General features: G+C 40.3%; 2 protein-coding genes across 4 annotated transcripts in view; one reads left to right on the top strand and one right to left on the bottom strand.

Moving 5' to 3' along the window:
• Positions 1-238: 238 nt before the first annotated feature.
• Positions 239-6,221, bottom strand: lrrc47 (leucine rich repeat containing 47). Its single transcript, XM_042410457.1, has 7 exons — positions 5,601-6,221; positions 3,148-3,594; positions 2,926-3,042; positions 2,634-2,749; positions 1,893-1,995; positions 1,620-1,709; positions 239-684 (listed from the first exon to the last, which is right to left on the bottom strand). The coding sequence occupies exons 1-7, from the start codon at positions 6,168-6,170 to the stop codon at positions 463-465; spliced, it is 1,665 nt and encodes a 554-aa protein (XP_042266391.1). The 5' UTR covers positions 6,171-6,221; the 3' UTR covers positions 239-462.
• A 972-nt stretch (positions 6,222-7,193) lies between these two features.
• The window catches only part of cep104 (centrosomal protein 104), a 35,009-nt gene continuing 19,114 nt past the window's right edge, over positions 7,194-23,088 (top strand). The window contains exons 1-12 of one of the 3 annotated variants that reach the window (XM_042409593.1): positions 7,194-7,299; positions 8,506-8,632; positions 8,997-9,170; positions 9,280-9,418; positions 10,331-10,393; positions 12,337-12,413; positions 12,945-13,113; positions 16,391-16,546; positions 16,711-16,938; positions 19,153-19,368; positions 20,303-20,470; positions 21,312-21,485. In XM_042409593.1, coding sequence (XP_042265527.1) covers positions 8,520-8,632; positions 8,997-9,170; positions 9,280-9,418; positions 10,331-10,393; positions 12,337-12,413; positions 12,945-13,113; positions 16,391-16,546; positions 16,711-16,938; positions 19,153-19,368; positions 20,303-20,470; positions 21,312-21,485 — 1,677 coding nt within the window. In that variant the 5' untranslated portion in view covers positions 7,194-7,299; positions 8,506-8,519. The remainder of the gene's footprint in view (positions 7,300-8,505; positions 8,633-8,996; positions 9,171-9,279; positions 9,419-10,330; positions 10,394-12,336; positions 12,414-12,944; positions 13,114-16,390; positions 16,547-16,710; positions 16,939-19,152; positions 19,369-20,302; positions 20,471-21,311; positions 21,486-23,088) is intronic. The other 2 variants (XM_042409594.1, XM_042409595.1) reach the window with 2 other exon arrangements.

The raw sequence follows: 23,088 nt of genomic DNA, 5'->3' as shown, positions 1-23,088 counted from the left end.
TCAGACCTTCTGCTCTTGTTTGATTCTGACAACTGGGTGTGAACTTGTCATAGCTTCAATAGCTTGTTGCATCCTCATCACCTTTCTTTTACACTGCCTGTCCTCTAAACATGCCTAAAACCTCAAAGGAGAGCCCTTCTTGTGTCAATGTAAACCTGAGTATTAATGCTTGATTTTAATTGTGTTAAAGTGTCAAATAAAACATATACAGACATACAGTGTTTCATATTAAGCATGCTTTCAGAGGGTGGCAAAAGTATTTATTAAAGTAAGTACATGTGGTTCAAAAAGCTGCATATGCATCAAAAATGTTATCATTTGTTGAAAGGCAACAATTGAAGATTCTCCCAAAATCAAACTGCTGCAGGGTGTTGATTTAATTATTAGGTTTTCTATGCTCTTTCTGGTCAATTAATGTAGCGTATGAATGAGTGTAAACATCAAAGGTTCCCCACAACATGACTACCAAATGACTGTCAAGTTGCTGATGTCTTTGGAGAGGTCAATCTTGGACGGGTAGACGACCTTCAGGTTCCCGTCTTGGTCAACAGTTCGGACCTGCTGGATGATCAGTTCGCTGGAGGTCTCGCTGCTGGAAGCCGGCTCCGGGGGACTGCCCCCTTCCCCGTCTGACCCCTCCTCCTCCCGATGTTCGGCTGTGAACTTATTCAACTCCGCCATTTTCTGTCACGAAACAGGAAATAACCATTAAATGCCCACGTGTTGCATTTGAAACAAGAAATCCCAGAATGAGCCAAATTTTGACAAAATCTCCTGAATATTGGGTGTAACATCAGGCTAAAAACTAAACCAAAACGTACTGAACAATGTATTTGAGACATTTATCAGCTCCACAGTTGCAGTATTGTGACCTGTGTGTTTTGTTCACTTAAATCTTGCACCAACAACAAGGCAAATTTTTGAGATCTGTCTGTTCTGTTGAATACTTCCCCAAAAGTTGTTTTGTTAAGTGGAACACAGCATTTGTTCCATCACAGAAATCCAGAAGGATATAAAGAACTGTAAAATGTGGTCATCCAATATTGACAAGAATTCAAAATATTGTCCCAGAATGAATTCAATGAAAAGGTTTCCTTTGGACAAGCAGGTTTCAGTGTTGATTCAGTAATAAATATGTAAGAAATAAAATCTGTTCAAAACATTTGTCCAGCACGAGGTGTCCTGCCAACAACAGGACACATTTCCATGAACTTTCCTGTAGCGGCACCCTCTGGACAAAATGTTAACTGTACTTACAAGAATCTGATGAGCTGAGTTACAGTTCCACACCACATACTAATATCCACTATACACTCATCTTTATAGTATACTGTTTTTACAGTTTGCACATAAAAAATAACGTACTGAACTGTTTTATCCTGATGAGCGATAATATGTGAATGGTAGTTTAAACCTGGCGATCTGCTGCTTTTTACAAATCCTACTTTAAAACAGCAGAATAATCCAGATGAGTGACAGAGCATCTATCAGTGAAATAATGTCTTCATGTTGTTTTCAGTGTTACATAAATAGCCAGCCACATTTTAAGAAACATAATGATGTAACATTGATGATGATGGTGAAAACAGGGAAAGAGAGAGAGAAAAGGGGAAGCTTACTGCAATCAGAGCGTCCATAACATCTTTACAGGTCTGCAGGCTGGTTGCACTCGTCACCTCCAAGAACAACTCTTTGGTTGTCTTCTTAATCTGTGAAGAACAATCAGTTGATCAGGCAAATATTCCTATTACATCCTGGAGAGATACAGATGCAGATTGTGGTCTACAATAAGACAATGTGATAATAAATGATAATAATAATCATAACATGAAATTCTCTTTTACGGTAGGACACATTTATGATAACCAGAAAGAAAATGCACACACACACACCTTGGTTTTCTCACTGTTGGTTATAGGTGGGAATGAGATCACGTGTCCCTCTGCGTCCACTAGGCAGGGATAGAGTGGTTTCCCTTGCAGAAGCTGCAGGTATCTGTGAAAAATAAAATGGTTGGGAGACTAGTTGACGTACAGCAGGCGACCTTCTTTAGATGAAAAATGATAAGGTTGAAATCTGAAGCGGCTGTCAGTAAAGATTCTCTGATTTGCAGGTTTCACTTGCTGTGTGTCATCATGTCAAGTAGCTGTTTGGTCTTCCTGTACTTTACTTCAAGCACACTATGATGCATTAACCACAGATAAAAGATGTATTGATTGTATCGATGAGTCACGTCAGTTATCATAATCAACTATTAGGCCTAAAACATCATGGCATTGATGCAGTGGACCAAAAATGTTTTTAAATCCAATTTCTTTGCATTGCCTGTTTATTATGCACCGATTACAACTACCTGTAAACACAATGTGGGCTCATGTGTTCAAACAAAAACAGAAAGCAACTTACATCTTACACACCACTTTAATGTGAGGTGTCACTTATGTTTCTTTTTACCGAGTTGTTGAACTTGCTTTTTTATTTTGAATATCAGTTTATAAAGTGTCTGTTAGTTCTAACAAAAGAAAATCCTCCCTTTACTCCAGTCTGCAGTTAACTGATGAGCATCTTTCAAACCATTTTCCCCATCAGAGATAAAACTTGTGCTGTATGAAAGAGTCGTATGTTGTACTGACTTGTGGAGGCCAGTTACGTTCTGCCTCTTCTTCTGCTTCCTCAGCTCATCAGCCTCCAGCTGAAGATGTCTCATCAGCTCAATGGCCGTCATCTCCTTTCGACCCAGCGGCACAATCTAACAGACATCATGTTCTTGCGTGAAATTACATTTTTTTTGAGAGCTTTTCAGCGGAAACTACAGTAGATCACACAGCAAACAAACATAAAACTTGACACTTTTCTGAATGCCAATGAAAATGTAACTGTTTGACTGGCTGAAAATAATGAACCAATCATTCTGCGTTGGCAAACCTTCAGCTGAGTTGGCGGCTTGACATCGTACATCAAGGGACCTTTGAGAAGCTGCACATCATGAGTCGCAATGGTCGCGGTGGTCCTTTTACCACAAATGTCATCATGAAGCTTCGTCTAGAAAAACAACAGGGGAATCTTTTTGGTGGCCACACTGCACACTTAGTTATGTTATTGGTTACACATCATGAACTTGGTCTGATGCATTCGGTTTTCACCTACCTGGGCCATCAGGAACCGCTTGAGAGCATTCCCAGATTTTAGGTTCATCCCTCTGACCACACAGCATACCAGGTATGGTCGAACATCCTTCACTTCTGCACTCACTTGGACTGTGAGCGCTGTAGAAGGGTCCGAAACATGGAGAACCCTCACTACCATCTTATTCAGTTCCTCCACTTCATCCTGTTCGTCTGCCACCTTCTTCTTCCTCTGCTGTTGCCTTTTCCTTTTGTCTGTGTTGCCTGCGTCAGCTCCATCCTCTCCCTGTCTGCCTTTTCTTTTTCCTCTGAGGTAGTCGAGGATGGACTTGGTCTGGCAGCCGTTGACCATCTTCTCCAGGCGCTTGTCGTTCAACTTGTTGCCTTTAAAGTTGATCTCCTTTAGCTTAGGGCAGTCGCTCAAATCAGAAGGGATTTCCCTCAGCTTGTTGTTTGAGAGATCCAGCACCTGGGAAGGTGGGCAGGCATGGGGGGGGACAAAACCAAGTGCATGAGTTAGGTTAGGCACTCGGGAAAAGAGCATCAGCTACACCTGAAGGTTTTAAGGCTTACTACAGCAAGAATATATTACATTTAAAAGGTGCAATATACGACATTCAGTCCTACTTGATGTCATCAAACAACTATTCGTTCTGTAAAGATACAGTAGAGTAATGGTGTCCTGAGCAGAGAATGAAGTCACACTCCCTCTGTGTGTGTTGTAATCTGAGCTTCTCTCTGTTCTTTGTTTTGATAGCCGGTCCAGCCGTGTGTGCATGTTAGTGCATGTGGGTCAAGCCCCCAGGAAGAGCTCCAGACTTTAAGCCAATTTGACATAGTAGCCAAACCATGTAATTACAACTTCAAACAGAGGTCCAAAAAGTTCCGCGCACACAATCATGGGAAAAGGAGCGCCTGTATAATAGTGGATACATTTTTTTGAGCGTCACAGCCCCCGCAAAATGACTCTTTTCACCATCAGAATTTGATCCATTCAGTTCGATAACATTTGGAAAGTCTAGAAGAGCCACGTGATTGAATTATTTTAACTCCATTAAACTGGAAGTTAGCCGGGCATATGTGCAGTGTGCATTCATCTGGGTAACTTCTTTACAGTAGGAAGTAGCTTTTATGGCTTCATGCACCACTGAGCGACTTTCATAAGAATGAACAAGGTCTCTTCCAAAGCTGTATGCAGTTCTCTTTTTACATCAATGATGTGAGTCCCTCCCTGTGTCCATTTTCAATATGGCGGCCAGGTCACAAACTTTCTCATATTACAGCTAAACAGTACACTAAGGTATGTTTCGAGGCGTGAAATAGGCAATGCAGTATCAGAATCTTGATCCATATTTGATCAGCACTGCCTAGTTTGACAGTTTGATCTGAGTTTCGTGAGCTGTCTGTTCAGATGTTCTTTTTTTCCCCAGCGTTATTGAGTAAACTACACACACATTTGTTTTGGTCTGAGATGCTTGTGCTCTAGTGTGACACCTAGTGGGGCTGAATGTTGTATATTACACCTTTAAGCTGGCACAGATACATTACTTATACCAGACTCCATTTACACATTTGACAGTTGAATCGTATTTTAGGAAATGTGAGTACCCTATGGTGGAGGCTGCCTTCCCTTCATCAAACAGATGTACCAGTGAATGTGCAAACACAGCATTTATGTCAAGAGACAGTACCCAGGGAAGTTAATTAGAAGGCTAGTCAGTAATATAATATTTTGGTTCTCCGTGAGGTGATGAAAAGCCGCTAGGCCCGTTTTTATTTTGAGAAATGTGGAAGATGGTGAAACATTATCTCCAGGCCAAGGGCAACTGATAAATTTTTGTCTGAGACACCATTGTTTCTAGATGAATCATACTTGGATCATTTTCAAAGCGCCAAGGTCACTAATGAACTCAGCAATAATGGCAGAATAGTTTTGAATATGGTTAAAAAACCAAGGTGGAGTCTAGAAAATAAACTCCACATTAAGTGGGATTATGAAGAGGTATATAATATGATATTTTATGATTTTGCATTTGGTTCTTCATCCCGGGATCAAGGCCTTGGTTTACGTTGTATTGCTCTTTATGCACGGTAAACCTATTTACATTGAACTCTACCAGCTTCAAGTGTATTTTTTGAGTCTTTCTGTTATAAGTTTTGAGTTTAATGCTAAGTTGTGGGTGACCTGAAGATTTATTGGCCCATCTGAAGATTTCCCACGACAACCCCTTTAAGATATTCATCAAAAAATATTGACAGATCCTCTAAAATTCGGCATAACTTTGATCCACCTAAAAACTGTTTTCTTTAAGAAAACCACTTAATCAAAACATACTCCCTTTGTGGTGGACAATTACCAGAATGATGAAATTATACGGAAAGAAGAGCTGAAAACTGTGTTCTAAAGTCATGTTGTATGGTTTATATAAGAGGGTCAGAGAGCTAAAACAGGTGAAGGGATGAATTTGGGCCCACCTTCAGAGCAGCTAGCATGTGAATATCTCCACTCAGCTCTTCAAGGCTGTTATCAGAGGCAACCAGGCTGCTGAGGAGATCCAGTTTCTCCGAGTAGAGATCAGCGGGGAAGCTGGTGATGCGATTCTTGGAGATGTTGATGGTGGAGAGCTTGGTGCACTGACTCAGTCCCTCCGGCAGGACCTCCAGGTTGTTACAGCTCACATTGAACGTGTTTAGCTCCTTTAACTGGGTGATACCCTCTGGCAAAACCCTGAGGTTGTTGACTGAAAGGTCCAGGACCTTCAATGACTTGAGGTTGCCGATGACATTCGGGATGGAGGCGAGTTTGTTCCTGCACAGGATGAGGCTTTGGAGATTTGTCAGATGCTGGATGTCTTCGTGGATCTCTGTCAAACTCGGGCACTGGCTGACTTCCAGATAATTCAGCAGTGTGAGGGAGTAGACAGCAGAGGTGAGCCCTCCATCACAAGAGACTCTCTTATCGACAGCAGGACCCTGAAGAACCAGCTCACGTCTCTTCTCTGTCGCTGCTTTCTCTACTTCTGGCCATTTCTTCAAGTCGTCCATGCTGCTATCAGACTAGCTGAGAGTTGTCAAGCTCACCAAGACAGTAAAATACACGACTTCCGCTTTCAGTTTTTAAAATAAATTGTTATTCCGTTGACCATGTGGGTTTTACAGAAGATAACTGAGTTGTCTGCCCCCATACATCCATATAATGACGAGACATGTGAAAATAAAGAAATAAGTTGACACACAGCACAGGCTGCATACTTGTAGGACACATCAACATTAAGCACACTTACATATAGCACAGATCATCATATGGCGTCATGGATTTGCAAAAAAAGAAAGAAGGAAAGGCCATTATAGGGACAATAAACTATCAGTATGTAAGTAAACAAAATTGTCAAAGAATTATAATAAAAACATTACTTCAACAACATGAAGGATCACAACTACCCTGACAGACTTCAGCACTGCATTGTGAGCTCTTGTTTGTTGTGGTATAGTTTTGTGTTTAAAGTCATGATGTCATTACTGCAATAATGTATCAGCCAAAGTAAGATTTTGAAAGGTATCGCAACGTGTTCTACCTTTATTGTTTTACTTCCTGTGCTATTGCTAATTTGACTGCTCGCTCCTCTCCGCGATATTTCTCTTCCTAGGATGGCGAAGTCATGACCAGCCCTACTCAGCCTCTGATTGGTGGACCCTCATATTCTTACCCTAATCCTAACCAATCTTACTCGTCATGCCTAAATCTAACCTAATCTAACCAACTCAACCAACTGAGGCAACGAGTACTAGTCAATCAGAGGCAGAGTAGGGTGAGTCATGACTTCGCCATCCTAGGGGGAAAAAAAAATTAACGTCCGGCCCACCCTTACGACCAGGAAGAAGTTGTGGAAACGCATTAAAATGTATATTGAATATTTATCGACACAGTTGTTGTCGCAAGATGAAGGCAGAAAAATGATACAACCAGGGATGTGGCTCGGTGCAAGTTGGCTTTAACAAATAACTGCTGAAGTCAAAAAACGTGTACGTACACGCACACAAAACTACATTAACAACAATCCATTGCGACCAACGACAATCTTGCCATTACGCATGTGCGCGCTGGGTTGTTGTCATCGGTGGTTATGGAGATGAGATGGGAATACGAACTGTCAACATTACGGTAATGTTCGTGGTAAGATATCTTTGAAATACACGCAAGAAAACTTCTATTTACTTTAAACTGTGTACCAAGAAAAAGGTATGACAAACTGAATGACAGTTGTCAGGTCATTTATCGGATTTTAGCCAGTCAAAATACCCCAAAATACTCTAAGAGCAGCGACGTTGATGGAGTAGTTAACAGTTAGCTAATACCTCCGTCTAACATGTTCAAATCAGAGACAAGGGCTTCTCTGTCCTGTGAAGGAGGCTGCTAATGTCATGTCCACGGTCCTTTTTTCCCGAAGAGAACCATTATTAAAAACTTCATGTAGTTAAACAAACTGACTGTTTATATATTCTTTCTTATTCATGGCAAAGTCCTTCCAACAAATCTTTAAGCTCCACTCTTGCATTCGTCATACTCGTCGCTAATTACATTAGTAACGCTATACTTGCTAGTTAGCTGAGCGTTATTTGGTCAGAGCAAGTGAAGTGACACTAAATAGTTTGAAATGTATTGGTAAATATTCAATATTGCCTCATTGTAAGTAGTGTAGATGGACAAAGTGCTGTGACAGTCCTCTGTTCTTTGAACATAGTTGGGTAATTTTTTTCAATACTAGTGCCTATATGATATACCTGAATGACTGTACTGATACAACTACTAATACTGTATACTATACTTTTTTCAATATTTTGATAAATATACCCATTTGATATTACAAAACATTATAGACATAATATACATACATGTATTATACATTTTTTCATTCAACAAAAGTAGTTCTGAAAAATGAAATGTTGTCTAAACACAAGCACCCTGTAAAACTTTCCCTAAATAAAACACAGTCTAAATTTAGCAAAGCTTTTATTTTTCAAGAGCTATCTGATCAAATAAAAAGTGATCGATAAGTAAACAATACTGTGAATCTGACCAGACATCCAGTTTTACAGTTTTCAGTACTTGGTGACAAGGATACATTTCAGTTGGTTCCAAAAGAGTATTGAGGTTTGATAACCAGACCTAAAGAGGGTGCAGTTTGGATGATAAAGCACAGATATATAATAAATAAACCTACAGTTAATTTATCACTCTGCAGTATAATGAGAGTCTGACTCTGGAAGTTGCAGATGTTTGTAAACACACATTAGACTCTGTATCATCTTTACATTGATCATAGTCACTAATTGAATTTCTTTGCAGAATAGATACAGTTGCTTGTTTCTGAACTTTCAGTGTCTGTTAGAGGGATGCCCAGAAAGATAGGATTCATTGTGGTCAGCTCTTCAAGTCATGAGGACAACTTCAGTGCCAAGGAGCTCATGGTCCATGCACCCACTGTCAATGGGTGGAGGTCCAGCAGGTACGTCAACAAAGCGCTTCACTTTCAAGGACATGCCAGGGTTCATTCATGGCAACTTAATAATTTTACTGAAGACACAGACACATTCCTGCTCCCTCTAGAGCCACAAGCTTTCTTATTTATTATTTACCATCAGAATGTGCTTCAGAAATAATTGTGGAATTCAAGATTTTTATTCGCTTGTTTGCCAATTTTTGAAAAACAATAATACTATAGTATCAAGTCCAGCACATACACTTGATGTCCTCTAAAGCTGCAAAAGCAACTTAAAAACATACTTTATGAATGGCAGTTTTTTTTTTAGATAGTTCACAAATTTGTTCTTCCCTCTTTGAGAAACTTCTGTGTCTGAAATATTCCACAGGCTTTGCTCCTACCCTCAACACATCACCCTCCAGCTGGTGGAGAGAAGTAGAGTAAGGAAGCTGCAGCTGCTGGCCCACCAGTACCTTATCCCAGCCAAGGTGGAGTTCCACATTGGAGACACCCTCCCTGAATCCAGCACCCCAGGGCTCCCGGGGCAGCTTCGCAGACTCGGGTGAGACTGCAGACTAGGCTTGGCAATGTAATAGTCTTGTGTATCTCAGTTACTTGGATGTCACAGCAGAAGAGTTGAACTGAAAAGCATTGCTGTACTTTCACCACAGGTATGTGTCTTTGTCGGAAAATGAGAAGACAGGCTTCAAAGCTCGGGAGCTGAAGTCAGTCCATGTAGACGCCATCGGAATGTACCTGAGAATAACCTTCCATGGGAACCACGTCAACCGGCACAATCACTACAATCAGGTAGTTTTAGTAGTGCTGAAATTATTTGTCAATTAATCAATTAGTTGATAGACAGAAAATGAATTGATAACTATTCTGATAAGTAATCAATCAATCAAATGTCATTTATAGTTTATATAGTTTATTTTTTATAGTAAAAATGCCACGTTTTGCTGCTCACGGCTCTTTTAATTCATGATTAGCGTTTTTTTCTCCATTTCATATCCTCGTGAATTGAATACTTTAAAGTTTCTCACTATTGATCAGACATAGCAAGACATCACTGTGGGCTCTGATAACATGTGATCGGCTTTTAACATTTTAGAGACTAAACTATTAATCAAAAGAATAATCAATAGTGTAAACAGCAATGGAGTGAATAATTGCAGCTCTTTTTTTAAACGTTTAAAGGCAGCCTTTTCCAGATTTGTAGCTTGAATTAGATTTTTTAATTCTTAAAATTCAGTTCCAGGTATCAATGTCACATTTTTTGAAACCCTCTTAATAGATGATTTTTTTAAACTCAGAGGATAAGGCTGGAGTTATTCTTAGTTTTGTTATTGAAAAGACCAAAACTTACCGTGTGTTAGTCTGCTCTCAGTATTTTCTGGGGTGGATTATAGCACAGTTGGTGTCTAGCGAGTATTTACTGCAGGAGGAAAGTGTATGTAGGATCGACTCAAAATCATAATTTTTTTTATCATAATGAAGAAACATTTCACATTTTTTTTGCCTGTTTACATTAGTAGAATCAGTTCATTGTAGGTTTTTTTAAAATCTTCTCATGGCATTTATTGGCAATAACAAAAACAGAGTATCACCACCTTTATCCTTTAAACCCCACTAGTCACCCATTTATCATATGCACTGATCTTTGTTTTTCTCTCACCGTTGTGTTTTGTTCACCTCACCAGCATCTCTTTATGATTTCAGGTGGCTTTGGTTGCCATTAATGTTCTGGGAGATTCTTTGGATGGCAATGCATTTAACACAATTGTAAGTGAGCGCTCTCGTCACCCATCACTGAACTTACATTTGCACAGCAGTGGGTGGTGCTGTTGCACTGAGATTCTGTAGAGACATCTCTCTGTCATCAGCCGCTCAGATGTTTCATCATCCATCCACTGACATTGAACTCACTATGATGGTTTGAACTTTGGGAATATTTAAATGAACAAAAACAGCTAAAATAAGTATTCATCACATATTGTACATCTTTCGTTTATTCCTCATAAAACTTCTTAAAACACAAACAGGATTCGAAGCATCAGTTATTTTATTACTATTTCAAGGTTTTATCACTATAATACTTGGAGATGGCTGGAGATGGACAGATATAGAAAACCTACACAGTATGATCAAAATTCAGTACAATAGCCTTCAACAACAGAAAGATCTGTTGAGACTTACCTTACTCAACTTACCTGTAAGTTTTGAGGCAGTGTTTGTTGTATTATATAGTTTACATAGAACAGATATATCACATTGCACTATATTACATAAGTGTTATATTGATCCTAAGACACTCTATGTACTGTATATACACACATGTTTACCTGAATGGTGTGTATGTGTGTGTATATGTGTCAGGAATGTAGTAATGAGACACAAGGGGAGGGTAGTATGTAATCACACAGGAGGCCTTTAGTTAGCCAGTGTAATCAGATAGTCCTGCAGATGGACAGCTCCTGGAGTAGAGAGAGCACCTTAAAACACACACACACAGACAGAGAGACACAGAAAGACACGGACACAGACTCGCACAGATTCCAGTGAACAGGCCGTGCATTGTTGCTCCACTAATCCGGCTCTGAGCGCAGCGGTGATCCTGCCTGCAGGGTTGGCTAGATCTTGTTCTGTTCTATCTGTTCTATGGGTGAGAGTTATGTTTGTCCTGTGGAGGGACACTGTAGTGTGGATACAGGCTGAAAGCTTGTGCTGCTTTAAAGGGTTGGTTCACGCAAATTCTGGGGAAAAAAGAAACATATTTTCTCACTTATCTCTGAGGTATGCAGCCATGCAGATAGTTTAGGTTTCATTTGTCCAGGTTCTGAGATATCTGCCTCTGAGATTTCTGCCAAACTAACTTAACTAACTTAACTAACCTAACTTGTGTGAACTAACTCTTAAACACGTATATGGTGACCTTTAGTCAATTCAAGCGTAGTTTGTTGGCATTGTAAAGCAAAAAACATCAGATCTAATCTGTGTCAGTGACAAATGAAGACAATATGATATTGTCACATCACTTTATTAACACTGGCTTAGTAACATATTACGTCAGTTAACCAATGGTTCAGGCAAAATTTATCATTCCTTATGATGATTCATTACTACCATTCCCAAATTTTTTATTTTATCCTAGTAATGTTCCACTATCTGAAATTTTGACTTATGAAAACATATTTGGCTTCTTTCTGCCCTTTTTCTGGTTCCTGTTTATTACTGGCCATCAGTGAAGTGAAGTGATGCTCTGCTGTACCAGGAAGTTTGTGCTTCAGCATTTGGTGCTCACAAAATACTGCAAGACTATGTTATCTCTTATGTAAACTATATCACCAGTGGATACTGTTTTCAGTTTATATAATGATTGGTTAACACTTCAGGTGATAACAGTGTATGCAGTGGATGACAAATGTACATATATGGCATTAGCCTTGAGGTGCTGATTAATGATTGAACTTGTGTGTGTGTGTGTGTGTGTGTGAATGTGAGAGAGCATACTTGTATTACTGCCGTTGTAACGTCCAAGTCATTCAGGCTGATCCTCACTTTTGAAAAGGGCAGTGTTAAGGTTAGCTAAGGCAAGGGGTGAAGTTGAGGGTCACTTTAAAGCTGATGGAAGTAGAAAAAAATGGTCAGTGGAAGGTCCTCCTGAGCACAGCAATACAAGAGTATATATGCATGTGTGTGTAATTTGTACATCTGTTTACCCCCAGCCAAGCAGAGAACAGCTGATCGAACACTACCTCAACAGTACCCAGCTGGAAGCCGCCTTGGACACGACCCTCATGGGGTGAGGCTAGGCCATTGAACCCTGGTTTCTTTGTGTTGTGACAATAACATTGTTCAACAAAGCCATTTAGTCTGGAAGCCAACCAATAAGGCATTCAGGGTCACTTGCATTGGAAGACAATGCAGGTGGTGGTCTGTGCAAAGAGGAAAACACATTTCGAAATAGATTTTTTTTTTTTTTTTTTTTTTTTTAAATATCAACCCCCAAGGGACGGTTCACCTCAGGGTCTCACTCCTTGGGGGTTTGGTCAGTGTTTTTCCCCTTTGATCAGAAATTGCATAATACCCAACCCATTTAACTGATAATGACACATGTATTCTGTTTTGCCATTCTGGCAAATGAATCAGTAAATCAGCTATTCTCTTTTCACAGTGTTTAACATGTTTCATAAGTCTAACACACTCAGACCTGACAGTACGGTGTCTTTGTATAGAAAGAAACATTTCAATGTTTAGTTTATGTCATGTCTCAAATGTTTCTTCTTGAAATGGAACTAACATTTTGTGTCTTTGTGTCCTGTCTCACACCCAGCAAATGTGAGTCGATATCTCCTTTGGATGACCTGGCCTTCGACATGTACCAGGACCCTGAAGTGGCCCATATCATCCGACTCCTGGACCAAAAAAAGCAGGACATGGTTCGCCAGGAGAAATACGAGCAGGCTAAGAACCTGAAGCAGGCCATAGCTGACCTGCAAAAGGTACAGTAGCTGCTGTGAGGCAGACTGAGTGGCTACAATACACTGACACCAAATATTTGCTCACTTGGTTGACCAGTATACACCACAAATACCAGGATGCGCTCTCACAGCAGTGAGAGCATTTTAGAGTCTTTGTGAGTTATTCACGGTCTGAAAAAGTCTTGGAATAATTCATATTTAAGGCCTTCAAAAGACAAAAAAGTGCTTAAATACAATAATCAGAGATCATAATTATTTGTATGGATTAAACAAACAAGTTAAACGTGGTAATTAGTGAGCTCTAGAGGTGCTGGTAGACAGATTGGACTACAACATTAGACAGAGACAGGTAAACTGTTTCCCTGTGCTCCCGGTCATTACACTAACCTAAGCTAAGATTATCACCTCCTCCTTATCGCCTCTTGGCTCTCCATACTGAACACAGAGACGTGAGAGCTGTATTTATTTTATTAGCTAACTCTCAGAAAGAAAATGAATAAGCATATTGCCCATTATTGTCAAATTATTCCTTTAACCCTTTTAACATCCACCCTTTTTATAGAATTTTCACCTATTTGGCACACCCAAATGGAAAAGTTTATAACAGAAGAACTGTAAGACCACGATGCGAATGTATTAGGCTTCATTTGACAAGTGACATCTTCTAGTTTCTGGAAATGTGTTTGTTTAGCATGTGGCTAAAACACAAACAAAACTACATCAGTTCAAAAAAGGCTCAAAAAAATGTTTTTGGTCCTCGTTTATAATGAGTCATATTTGAATAACAATAATTAGGACATGTTTTATGCCAGAACCATGCAAATCACCACATATCTTCTACATCTTGTCAACCTGTATAAAATTCCAGACCTCTAGGCCTAACCTTATGGGAGCTAGGGAGTTTTTAGTTTGTGGTGTCACTGGTGTCCCCGAACCTCTCCAGTTATCTCCAACTGGCCAAATTGTGCCAATTGCTTTTACTCATTACTGTGTGATGCTACCACTTACAACTGGCTTAAGCGGGTCGCCGGCAACCTGGTGGATGTTAAGAGGTTAAGCCACTTGACCTTCCAGAATAGTTTTGTTTTACAGATTTTGCACTTCATTCACACTTACTCTAAAGAATATTTTCCCACACAGCTGGACTGTAAACTGCCATTTTTACAAGAAAAGTAGTCTGAAGAGCTGCAGCTGAAAAGTTGATCCAGTTATATTACTGTAGCAGCATTTTGAGGTTGGACTTTGCTACAGCAGTTGCATGGTAGCTTTAATGAAGTTCAGAGAATGCGTCTTTGTTTCAGTACAAACAAGTAGTATGTGAACACACAGACACACAAAAGCACGAGGTAACTGCCAAAAGGCAACAGATTTTGGCAAGAATTGTCGGCAAAATACTGAGATCCCAATTTCTAGTATTAAACTCTATTCCTAACTAGACCATTTTTTCTCTGTTCGCTTATAACAGCTGGTGGTACTAGAACTTCTTCCCTGTTCCTCTCTTTCAATTGCACATTTTTAAATTACCTGTAGTTAAAATACGAACTGGCTGTCATCAGTGTCTGTTAATGGTTTATATCCTGCATAGAGTGGCAACAACCATCACATTTACATGCATGCTTTACATAGTTTTTTACTAAAAGTAATGTGTGTAAGGAAAATGGAGTTTGAATTTTGAGAAACAGCATTTCAAACCAATTTATAATTAATGAAGTCCACATGCAGACCATGTGCAGTGAACTACAATGAAAATATTACCACTTGCTGTAAAATTTGTGAGAAATGTTGTATTGTGGTAAGGAAATAATTCAGGTCCAGATATCATCATACACTCCTTGCAACTGCTACTGATGACAGTATTTACTTTTCAAATCTCAACTTTGTGAGGCCTCTTTTTCTTTTTCTTTTTTTTGTTTTTACAGACATCCAGTGTAATTTCACCACTGTTTGTAACAGTAGTTGTTAAACATTGTTCAGATTCCTGTTACTGACCTCCTTTGTATACATTGTTACCATGCTGACCATGAATACTTAATACGCTCGACAGCTGCAGTGATGGTCCTCAAGTGGTGTCTCTCCTTCTGCCTGCAACCACAAGCCTTCCTGTAACCAAATAACACACACACACACACACTAGCACCTTGTTAGCATTGCATATTAGCATCACAGACAAAGCAGTTGCCAAGGTAGTCATGCTGAAAATCCCTTGTCATCGCACCCTCAGGATGTCAGAGAGTAGTTTATGGTGTTACACGATATCTGAAAACAAATGATAGAGAAAAGACAGGCCAGAAGGCAGAGCATTGGCTGGGTGTATTTCTTTCACTTTACACAGCTCACTTTACTTCACTTGAAGGAAGAGCAAGGGCTTACAGAGTTGGGGACCAGAGTTCAAAAAAGCACTACATGCTGGAAATCCAAAATATTAATTGGGGAAACAGCTGCCGTATGGATCGCACCACTTAGTTTTGTCCAAAAGAGAGTAAAGAATCACCAAGCGTAGCTGTTCAGACTGTGTCGCTTGGTGCCTGGTTAGCAACTTAATTCAGCTTAATGGAATTTCCTCACAAAGAAATTACGTGTCTGAGTTACTGGAAGTTCTTGTCAAATTTCCAGCTTGTAAATCTTAATGATTCACCATGTGGCACACGAACAGTTGTGTTGTACCAGGGTATGGCCTGTATTATTGAGCAGGGCAGAGCTGCCTGTGTGATATCCAAGTCAATCCCAAAACCAGCTCTGCTTAGGTTTAAATAATAATTCAGGTTTATTTCAACCCGGATATTATTTTTGTAGTTTTAGCCATTGTTTCTGTTGGTTATACCAACACTGTACTCACTTAATTACTCAAAGTAATAACTCAGATCTGGAAACACGGCGACATCACTGAAATGAGGTGATGGACAGTTTGGGTAATATTTGTAGCATTCAGCCTTGTTTTCTCTTTAAAAATAAGTTTGGCTGACCTGGGGGTTTATTTAGAACCCGTTTGATCGTCTGACTGTGCGTATGTCTTTCCTCATGACATCACCACGCCCTCAAATCTCAGAAATGAACTTGGGAGTAAGGTGCTATTATTACTGATAGTAATAATAACACTGATAGCCAAAAGTATGCAAATTGGATCCAAGTTGTAATAAACTTGAACAACCCTTAAGAAAACACAAGGCCAAGAAGAATACCATCAAGGAACTCAAGACCAGGAGTAGACTCGTATGATAGCCCTGTTTACCTGTGCAATGTATGTTCAATGTGTCACCGCAGGGCTGTCTTCACTTCTCCCTTTTCCGGGCTCTTCCAGGTGGGGGAGCGTTTGGCTCGATATGATGTGGAGAAGCGATGTGCCATCGAAAAGGAAGACTATGACCTTGCCAAGAAGAAGAAAGAGCAGATGGAGGAGTACCGGAGGAGCGTCTACCAACAGCTGGAGGTTCACAACCTGCTGGACATGGCAATGGTCAGTCACCAACCATTGATGGCGATGCTTCACCTGTGTAGTAACAGCAGGTGGACAAAAAACTTCTTGGTGTTAAAAGGGGAAATATGGGGAAAAATCATGACATACCCATAACTTATCCTGCCTAAACTGGCTTTTATTTTGTCCCTATACCTTGTCACCAGATCACGAGGGCAGCAGATTCAACCTCAGCCCAGGATCCACCCTCCCTTCTGCCGTCTCCAGGTCACCATTCAGTCCCCGCCAAGCCCCTGTCTGTGACTACAGACACACTGAGGAAGGGGAAGAAATCTAACACTCCTCAGAACCAACTGTCAGACACAGAAACTGTTGAGGCCAAACTGAGCCAACCCAACACACCCTGCACCCAGTCTACTGTACCCAAGATAGACGTAAGTGCCACTTTATCAAACCTTGTGCTTAATCATCAACGCATTGTGGATACACCTCATCTTCACATGGAAACATGAAACATGTTCAATACCAGCAGATAAAGTAAGACAAACCAGTGCTAGCGGCTCTGTGAGGCTGTAATCAGGCCCAGCAGTGCTTTGACCTAAATGGTAAGGTATTTAGTTTAGCATGTTAGCACTTTAACATTTGCTAATTAGCACAAAACACAAATTAAGGCTGAGACTATTGTCATTAGTTTTGCAGGTATTTGGTCATAAACTTTGACCTGATGGTGGTGCTAGAGAAAAAGTCAGAAATTCAAAGTGATTTCAGTTCATCCTGCGGGGATGTTGAATTGCCAAATTTCACAACAACCCATCACTGAGACCTTTCACTAAAAACCACAAATGTGTCACTACAGGAAACAGTCAGTCAGTCGTTAGGATTCATTGCAGGACACCATAAATATCTGTACCAAATTTCATGGCAATACATCCATTAGTTGTTGAAATGTTTCATTAAAGAAGAAAAATGTTAACATAATGGTGGCACTAGAGGAAATGTCTGGCTGTCATCAGGTCTAGCCAGTAGGATTCATCCTCTGGGGACCATGCATGTATGTACCAAATTTGATCCGAATCCATTGAATAGTTGTTAATATATTTCAGTCAGGACCAAAGTTGTGGACTGACCAACCGTCTGTCCAATGAACTGACCAATGGACAGACTGATGGGCCGACATTGTCATACCTAGCATGACTAAAAATAATCTACCACACTGTGGCACCTTGGGAAACTTGTCTCCTGGCTTAAGCCTCTGTAGTGTTGGAACACGGAGCACACAGGGAGATTATGACCAGCAGGGGCCTTTATGCTTTACTCACCACCTACTGAGACCAGCCCCACTACAGGTTTAAATTTCACTATTTAATTAAAAGCGTGCAACAGTTGGCTGACTTCAGCGGCTGCCAACCTGGCCTCAAGGCAGGGCTTTGAGCCTTGTACGAGGCAGGAAGGTGCCAGTTGGCTTAGGGGCACTGGAGACAGTGCTGACTGGATGGAGCTTGGGTTTGTATAGAAAGGGGTCAAACATTCATTGTCATCATGATGTTAAATGAGCGATCTATTCAGTGATCAAATACTAGTGAGAGTGAGTCAAAAGAATAACGGTAGAGGTGATAAATTTTTTAAAAGGATGGACATCCTTTTCAGGCTTGAAATTGTAGATCAGTTTTCTCAGAGCCTTTGAACCGAGAAATCTCCTGAAAATGTATTATTATCTCTGCCAGGCGTACGCCTGGAGGGGATCATGCATTTGGTCGTGTGTGTGTGTCCATGTGTGTATCTGTTTGCAGCTAATCCCACATGCTACTGGACCCATCAGCCAAATAATTGTTGTGCACATTTATGACTGTATGCTCAAGGACCTCTCATGGTTGCGGTGACAATTTTTTGAAAAAAACTATTTCATAATGCCATTGACTGCTCTGTTTCATACTGCCATTGACTGCTGTCTCCTCACTCCTCTTAACCGGTCAGTAGGGGCCGGAAGTGATCAACAACTGCTTCAGTTTGGAATCTTGTTTCCGCTAGAAACAACCAATCATGCCTTGTTTCCATTTTAGATCAATCAGTGCCAAATTTCGGTACCTTGAGAGCGGATTGTGTTGTGAATTTAAATAAATATTGATAAGATTCCTTATGAGCCCATTGTAAAGCTTAGACTTAGGTCTTTTCAGCAGTCCTCGCCAGTTTACAGTATGCGTTACAACATAGCATGGCACTTCCAGCAGTCGGCAAGGCTAAAAACAAGGCATACTTAGTCTGCCGCAGGCCACATTTTGGCCTTTGTCATGGCTCAAAAACTGACATCCATAAAAAAGTTTGGTCTCATCTTTAACTGGAGCATCTGCAGATTAATTCCATACCTGATATGTCATCATCCACTTAAGTTCGGCACGATACAATATTAATAAATGCCTGTTTTGTTATGTTTGCTGCCATCTTGACTGTACACATCTGGCGGAAATCTGCACTCGAGTGCCCTCTTCTAGTTTTTTTATACTGAAATATACATATAAATCAAAACACTGTGGCAACAAAAACAAAACAAAAAAAAAATTCTTTTGTATATACTTTTTGTAAATATTATATTTCAAAAAATAATTATATTTTAAGTTTTTAAATTCCACATTGTTGTCTTGCGTTGTCAGGTTATCAGTGTGCCTTATGATGAGAGGCCACTGCCAGCCCTTCAGAGGAAAGACTGGCCAGTGGAGGCCATTCAGAGCCCTGAAATAGGGCACTCCCCCCAACCTGACATCCAAAAGAGTCCACCTAGCCCTGAGATGAGCGGAGAGCCAGAGCCCCTGACGGAGAAGGCCCAGAGAGAGGCTGGCCTTCCCATAGAGATTTATGGAGAAAACCTGGTAAGAAAAAGTAAAGGTGAAAAACATGACTACCTAAGCTAACTAAGGGTTTTATTTTCTCTTGGATTTTTCCAACAAATACTTTTTAGTGTTTTTTCAGGATCATTTGTATTATGTACTGTAACTGGATGTTATTGCCCTGTTTTAGCTATCACAGATATATTTGTATAGATGTGTATGTCAGCAGATAACTAATAAGAAGTCACAGTATTGAATACCAATGGTGTGTTTGAGGTAATTTAGAAACAGTAGGTTGTTTGCATTTATTGATTTAATTTGATTATTGATTGATATTCAGAAGAACAAGCTGGAAACATAACATTTGACATTATTAGAGCGGATGTACGCATTTTTGTTTTTTTTTTCGTGTCCACCAACTCCTGAGAAACATATCTGGCTCTTTAGTTGCGAGATGTTCAGCTAGTTTCTTCAGATAACTTCATCATGTTTTTTCCATGAATGCTGGGCAGGTGGCTTATAGTAGGATTTATCAGAGCTTTTTTTGCTGACAGTAGCCTGCAGCTGCTGCAAACCGGGTTGCTGAGAGTGGAATTTGTGGGCTGGGAAACCAAAGCAGTCAGCTAACAGTGGATAAAAGGCTCCATTGCACTGAGGAGAACTGCAGAGATGGGTAATCTCTGTGGGTCTGACAGTACGAGTGACACCTTTCATACTACACATAGTCACGTATATCATTGATAATATAAAATATTGAATTGAACTGCTTAAATGGTTTCTTATCAAACATCTTTAATGTTAATAAACACATATCAGTGGATATTCTGTATGGGTGTGTAATTTATGACCTATATATGTTACACAGTGTATATACAAACCTCTCTCCACATCTGAGGTAATATCTACATAACTAATAATATATTTGTGATATATTTCCCCCTCCTTGGCTATTCTTTTGCCCTCTTTTGTTTTCCAGATAGCTAGGGCATATTCCAAAACCTGGTCCTACAGAGAGGATGCACTTCTGGCTGTGCACAAGAGGCTTTTGCAGGTATCATCCACCACTCCCAAAGAGGAGCTGAGAAACATGATAAGAGCTGCAGTTTTCCTGGTCAAGAGGGCCCTCCTGGATAAAGTGTCATCCGTGAGTCATTTCCTCAGAAGGCATTTGTCTTTAATGCTGTGAATGTTCAGGTTAATTGAACAGAGGCTGCTGCCTGTAAAGCAGCCCAATGAAACCGTTATGGATATATATTTACTTTGTCACTGTCAAACTCTTCATCATTCGTTCTCTGGATTCCTGTTACAAACAGAACTAATGTTCATGTTATTAAAGCATAAGCACACACACATGCACACACTTAACAATGTTTCCCCTGTACCATATGCAACCCCAGTACTCTCTCCCAGAGCTGGCTTCCTTGAACAAACAGTTTTGACAAGGATGGCCTTGTAACCCCTCTCTGGAAACCATCTACAGCTTGTATAGTAATGAAAAGAGTAGTGCCGCAATAATTCTAGTGATTTATTTTCCTAGCCACATTTATACACAGAATACTCCATTAAGATGTTGACTGGTTAATTTTCTGATCCACAAGTGTGCCTCAGTTTTGGTCATGTTTAAAAAACCCTTCTCTGGCAACTCAGTGGTCTGAGCAGCCTGTCATTTAATTTCATCCTGGGTGTAAATGTAGCTGAGGGTGTTTGTATTATGTCCTTTCCAGTCTAAATCTACTTGGTGTACACAAAACTCCATAAATATTGCTAATGCACTAGTTATTCAATTTACCTGTAAGAAATATGTTAGTTGGCACTTCACTGTCTGGTGGATATGTCTGGTTAGCTTGTTAGCGAGTATATATAAAAAAACTCAAACTACAAATTGCCAAGTCTAGCCTCTCTGCTAATTGATGTCACCCTTGTGCTAGCTTTTCTTGGAAAGTCCACCGAGTGTTTAGCTTAACGTCCACTGGCTCTGTATGTAGGTCTTCCAGGCCTCCTTGAAGCTGCTGCGGCTCCTGCTGAGCCAGCTGATCCCAGGTCTGGGTCTGGGCAGGGCTGAGGTGACCTACTGCTTGGAGCAAACTTGGCCCAACCTGCTGGCCAGAACCGGAGACCCAGCCAGCCGCCTCCGGGTTACGGCCACTGCCTTCATACAGGTATTGTAACACACTAGACTGAAAATTTGACACCAGCATTAGAATTACAGCTGGAGTTAAACCACAGATTTTCCCTCTGCCTCCATAGCAGCTTAGCTTTGACTGAAGAGACAATGATTTTGCAATAAATGTGTCCATCCACCTTCACTCCCTTTACCATCTTTGCTTGTGTAAAACTCTGTGAAAGCTTTAGTCTGATTTTGTTGGAAAATCAGCATCCCGCAAAGCAAGCTAGCAGATTTCTCATCAAAGCAGTCTTGTTGGCATACAGTGTAAAATGTACTGCAGAGGCTCCTGAAGTCCTTGATGATGATCATCATTGTTTATGGTTATTATATCTCAAGTTTGACAAACAAGTCCTCCAAATTAGAAAACCAAATAAGTTGTTTGACCATGTGACTCACATAGGAGCATTTTCTTATCGCCCCAGTCGGCAGTAATTGGCAGGACGACACCATTTGTTTGTGCTTTCTAAAACTGTTACAAATCACTGCTAAAAATAATGATGTTTTATGATGTGACAGCACTGTGGTTAAGGTCTGGTTAGGTTTAGGGAAGGGTCGTGGTTTGGATTAAAATGATCACTTTGTTAAGGTTAGAGAAACACGTGGTGTGGGTTAAAGTTAGTGCTTCCTTAAAGTTAGGCGACCTTCATCATCGTGGCTACTATAATAACCACAAAGTTAAGGTGAGGGGACTATCACAGTCACGTTTTTTAAAAAACTGTCCTGACTTGCGGTTGGAAATGTGACACTCGCAGCTGGAAATGGCAGTTTCCTTTGGCAAAATCCACTGTTGGGCTATGCCATCCACCCAACCCAACACCTCCAAATGAGGAAATTAGTCAACTTATATACACGTTATCTGAACTGCACCACTGCTTCGGGTCATAGTTACTAGAGCCACTAGATGGTATTGGTCATTCAAATGCAATTATATGTCGTTTTTGGGCGACTTACAATACAACCTATTGTGTCCTTTTTTTGGGAGGACAGTCTAATTTCTACACATACCAACATCATCTTGTAACAAACACAAAAGGGACCTCCCTATCCCATGAGGCGGGCCAATGCAAGACTGTCAAGGGTGGAACACATACCAGGACCGCAAACCCAAGCACATTGGCAACCAAACCAATACAACTACAATGGATTTTCAAGAGGATGGATTTCTGAAAAGAAATTTCTGTCCTCCATTACCCAGTAAACAATTCTCCTCTCAAGCCAGTGTTATCCAGCATATGCTGTATCTATATATAGATTTCTTTATAAAAATGTTTTCTGTTTGCTTTCTTGTACCGGTGAGTAGTAATGTCTGTGGTATAGTTAAAATATTATATAATAAATGCATAGTAAATGTACTTAAATGTGATCACTGTAGCAAACAGTATGCCGTATATGAACATATACCCTCTCAATTCATAGGCATAGAGGAAAGAAAATAGAAAATGGCTGAGGTTTGATACAATGATTGGAAAGTTGCCGCATTTTTACGCCACACAATGAGATAAGATAGAACAGCTCCAGTGTATGCAACACGTAATCCAACTTTCCACCAAAGGCAAACATGGGGAAAAAGTTAGCCGCACGTGCTTGGTGCTATT

This window comes from Thunnus maccoyii, chromosome 4 (assembly GCF_910596095.1).
Source record: "Thunnus maccoyii chromosome 4, fThuMac1.1, whole genome shotgun sequence".
Lineage (NCBI taxonomy): Eukaryota > Metazoa > Chordata > Actinopteri > Scombriformes > Scombridae > Thunnus > Thunnus maccoyii.
Note: the sequence above shows the minus strand (reverse complement) of the source record. Positions and strands in the feature narration are given on the sequence as shown.

Bases quoted from the DNA above. Each gene is read 5' to 3' on its own strand.
- lrrc47 (XM_042410457.1), bottom strand. From the start codon at position 6,170: ATGGACGACTTGAAGAAATGGCCAGAAGTAGAGAAAGCAGCGACAGAG. The intron at 3,043-3,147 runs GTAGGTGAAAAC...TTGTTTTTCTAG, and splicing joins AGCGGTTCCTGATGGCCCAG to ACGAAGCTTCATGATGACAT. The intron at 1,710-1,892 runs GTGTGTGTGTGT...TGTTCTTCACAG, and splicing joins CCAACAGTGAGAAAACCAAG to ATTAAGAAGACAACCAAAGA.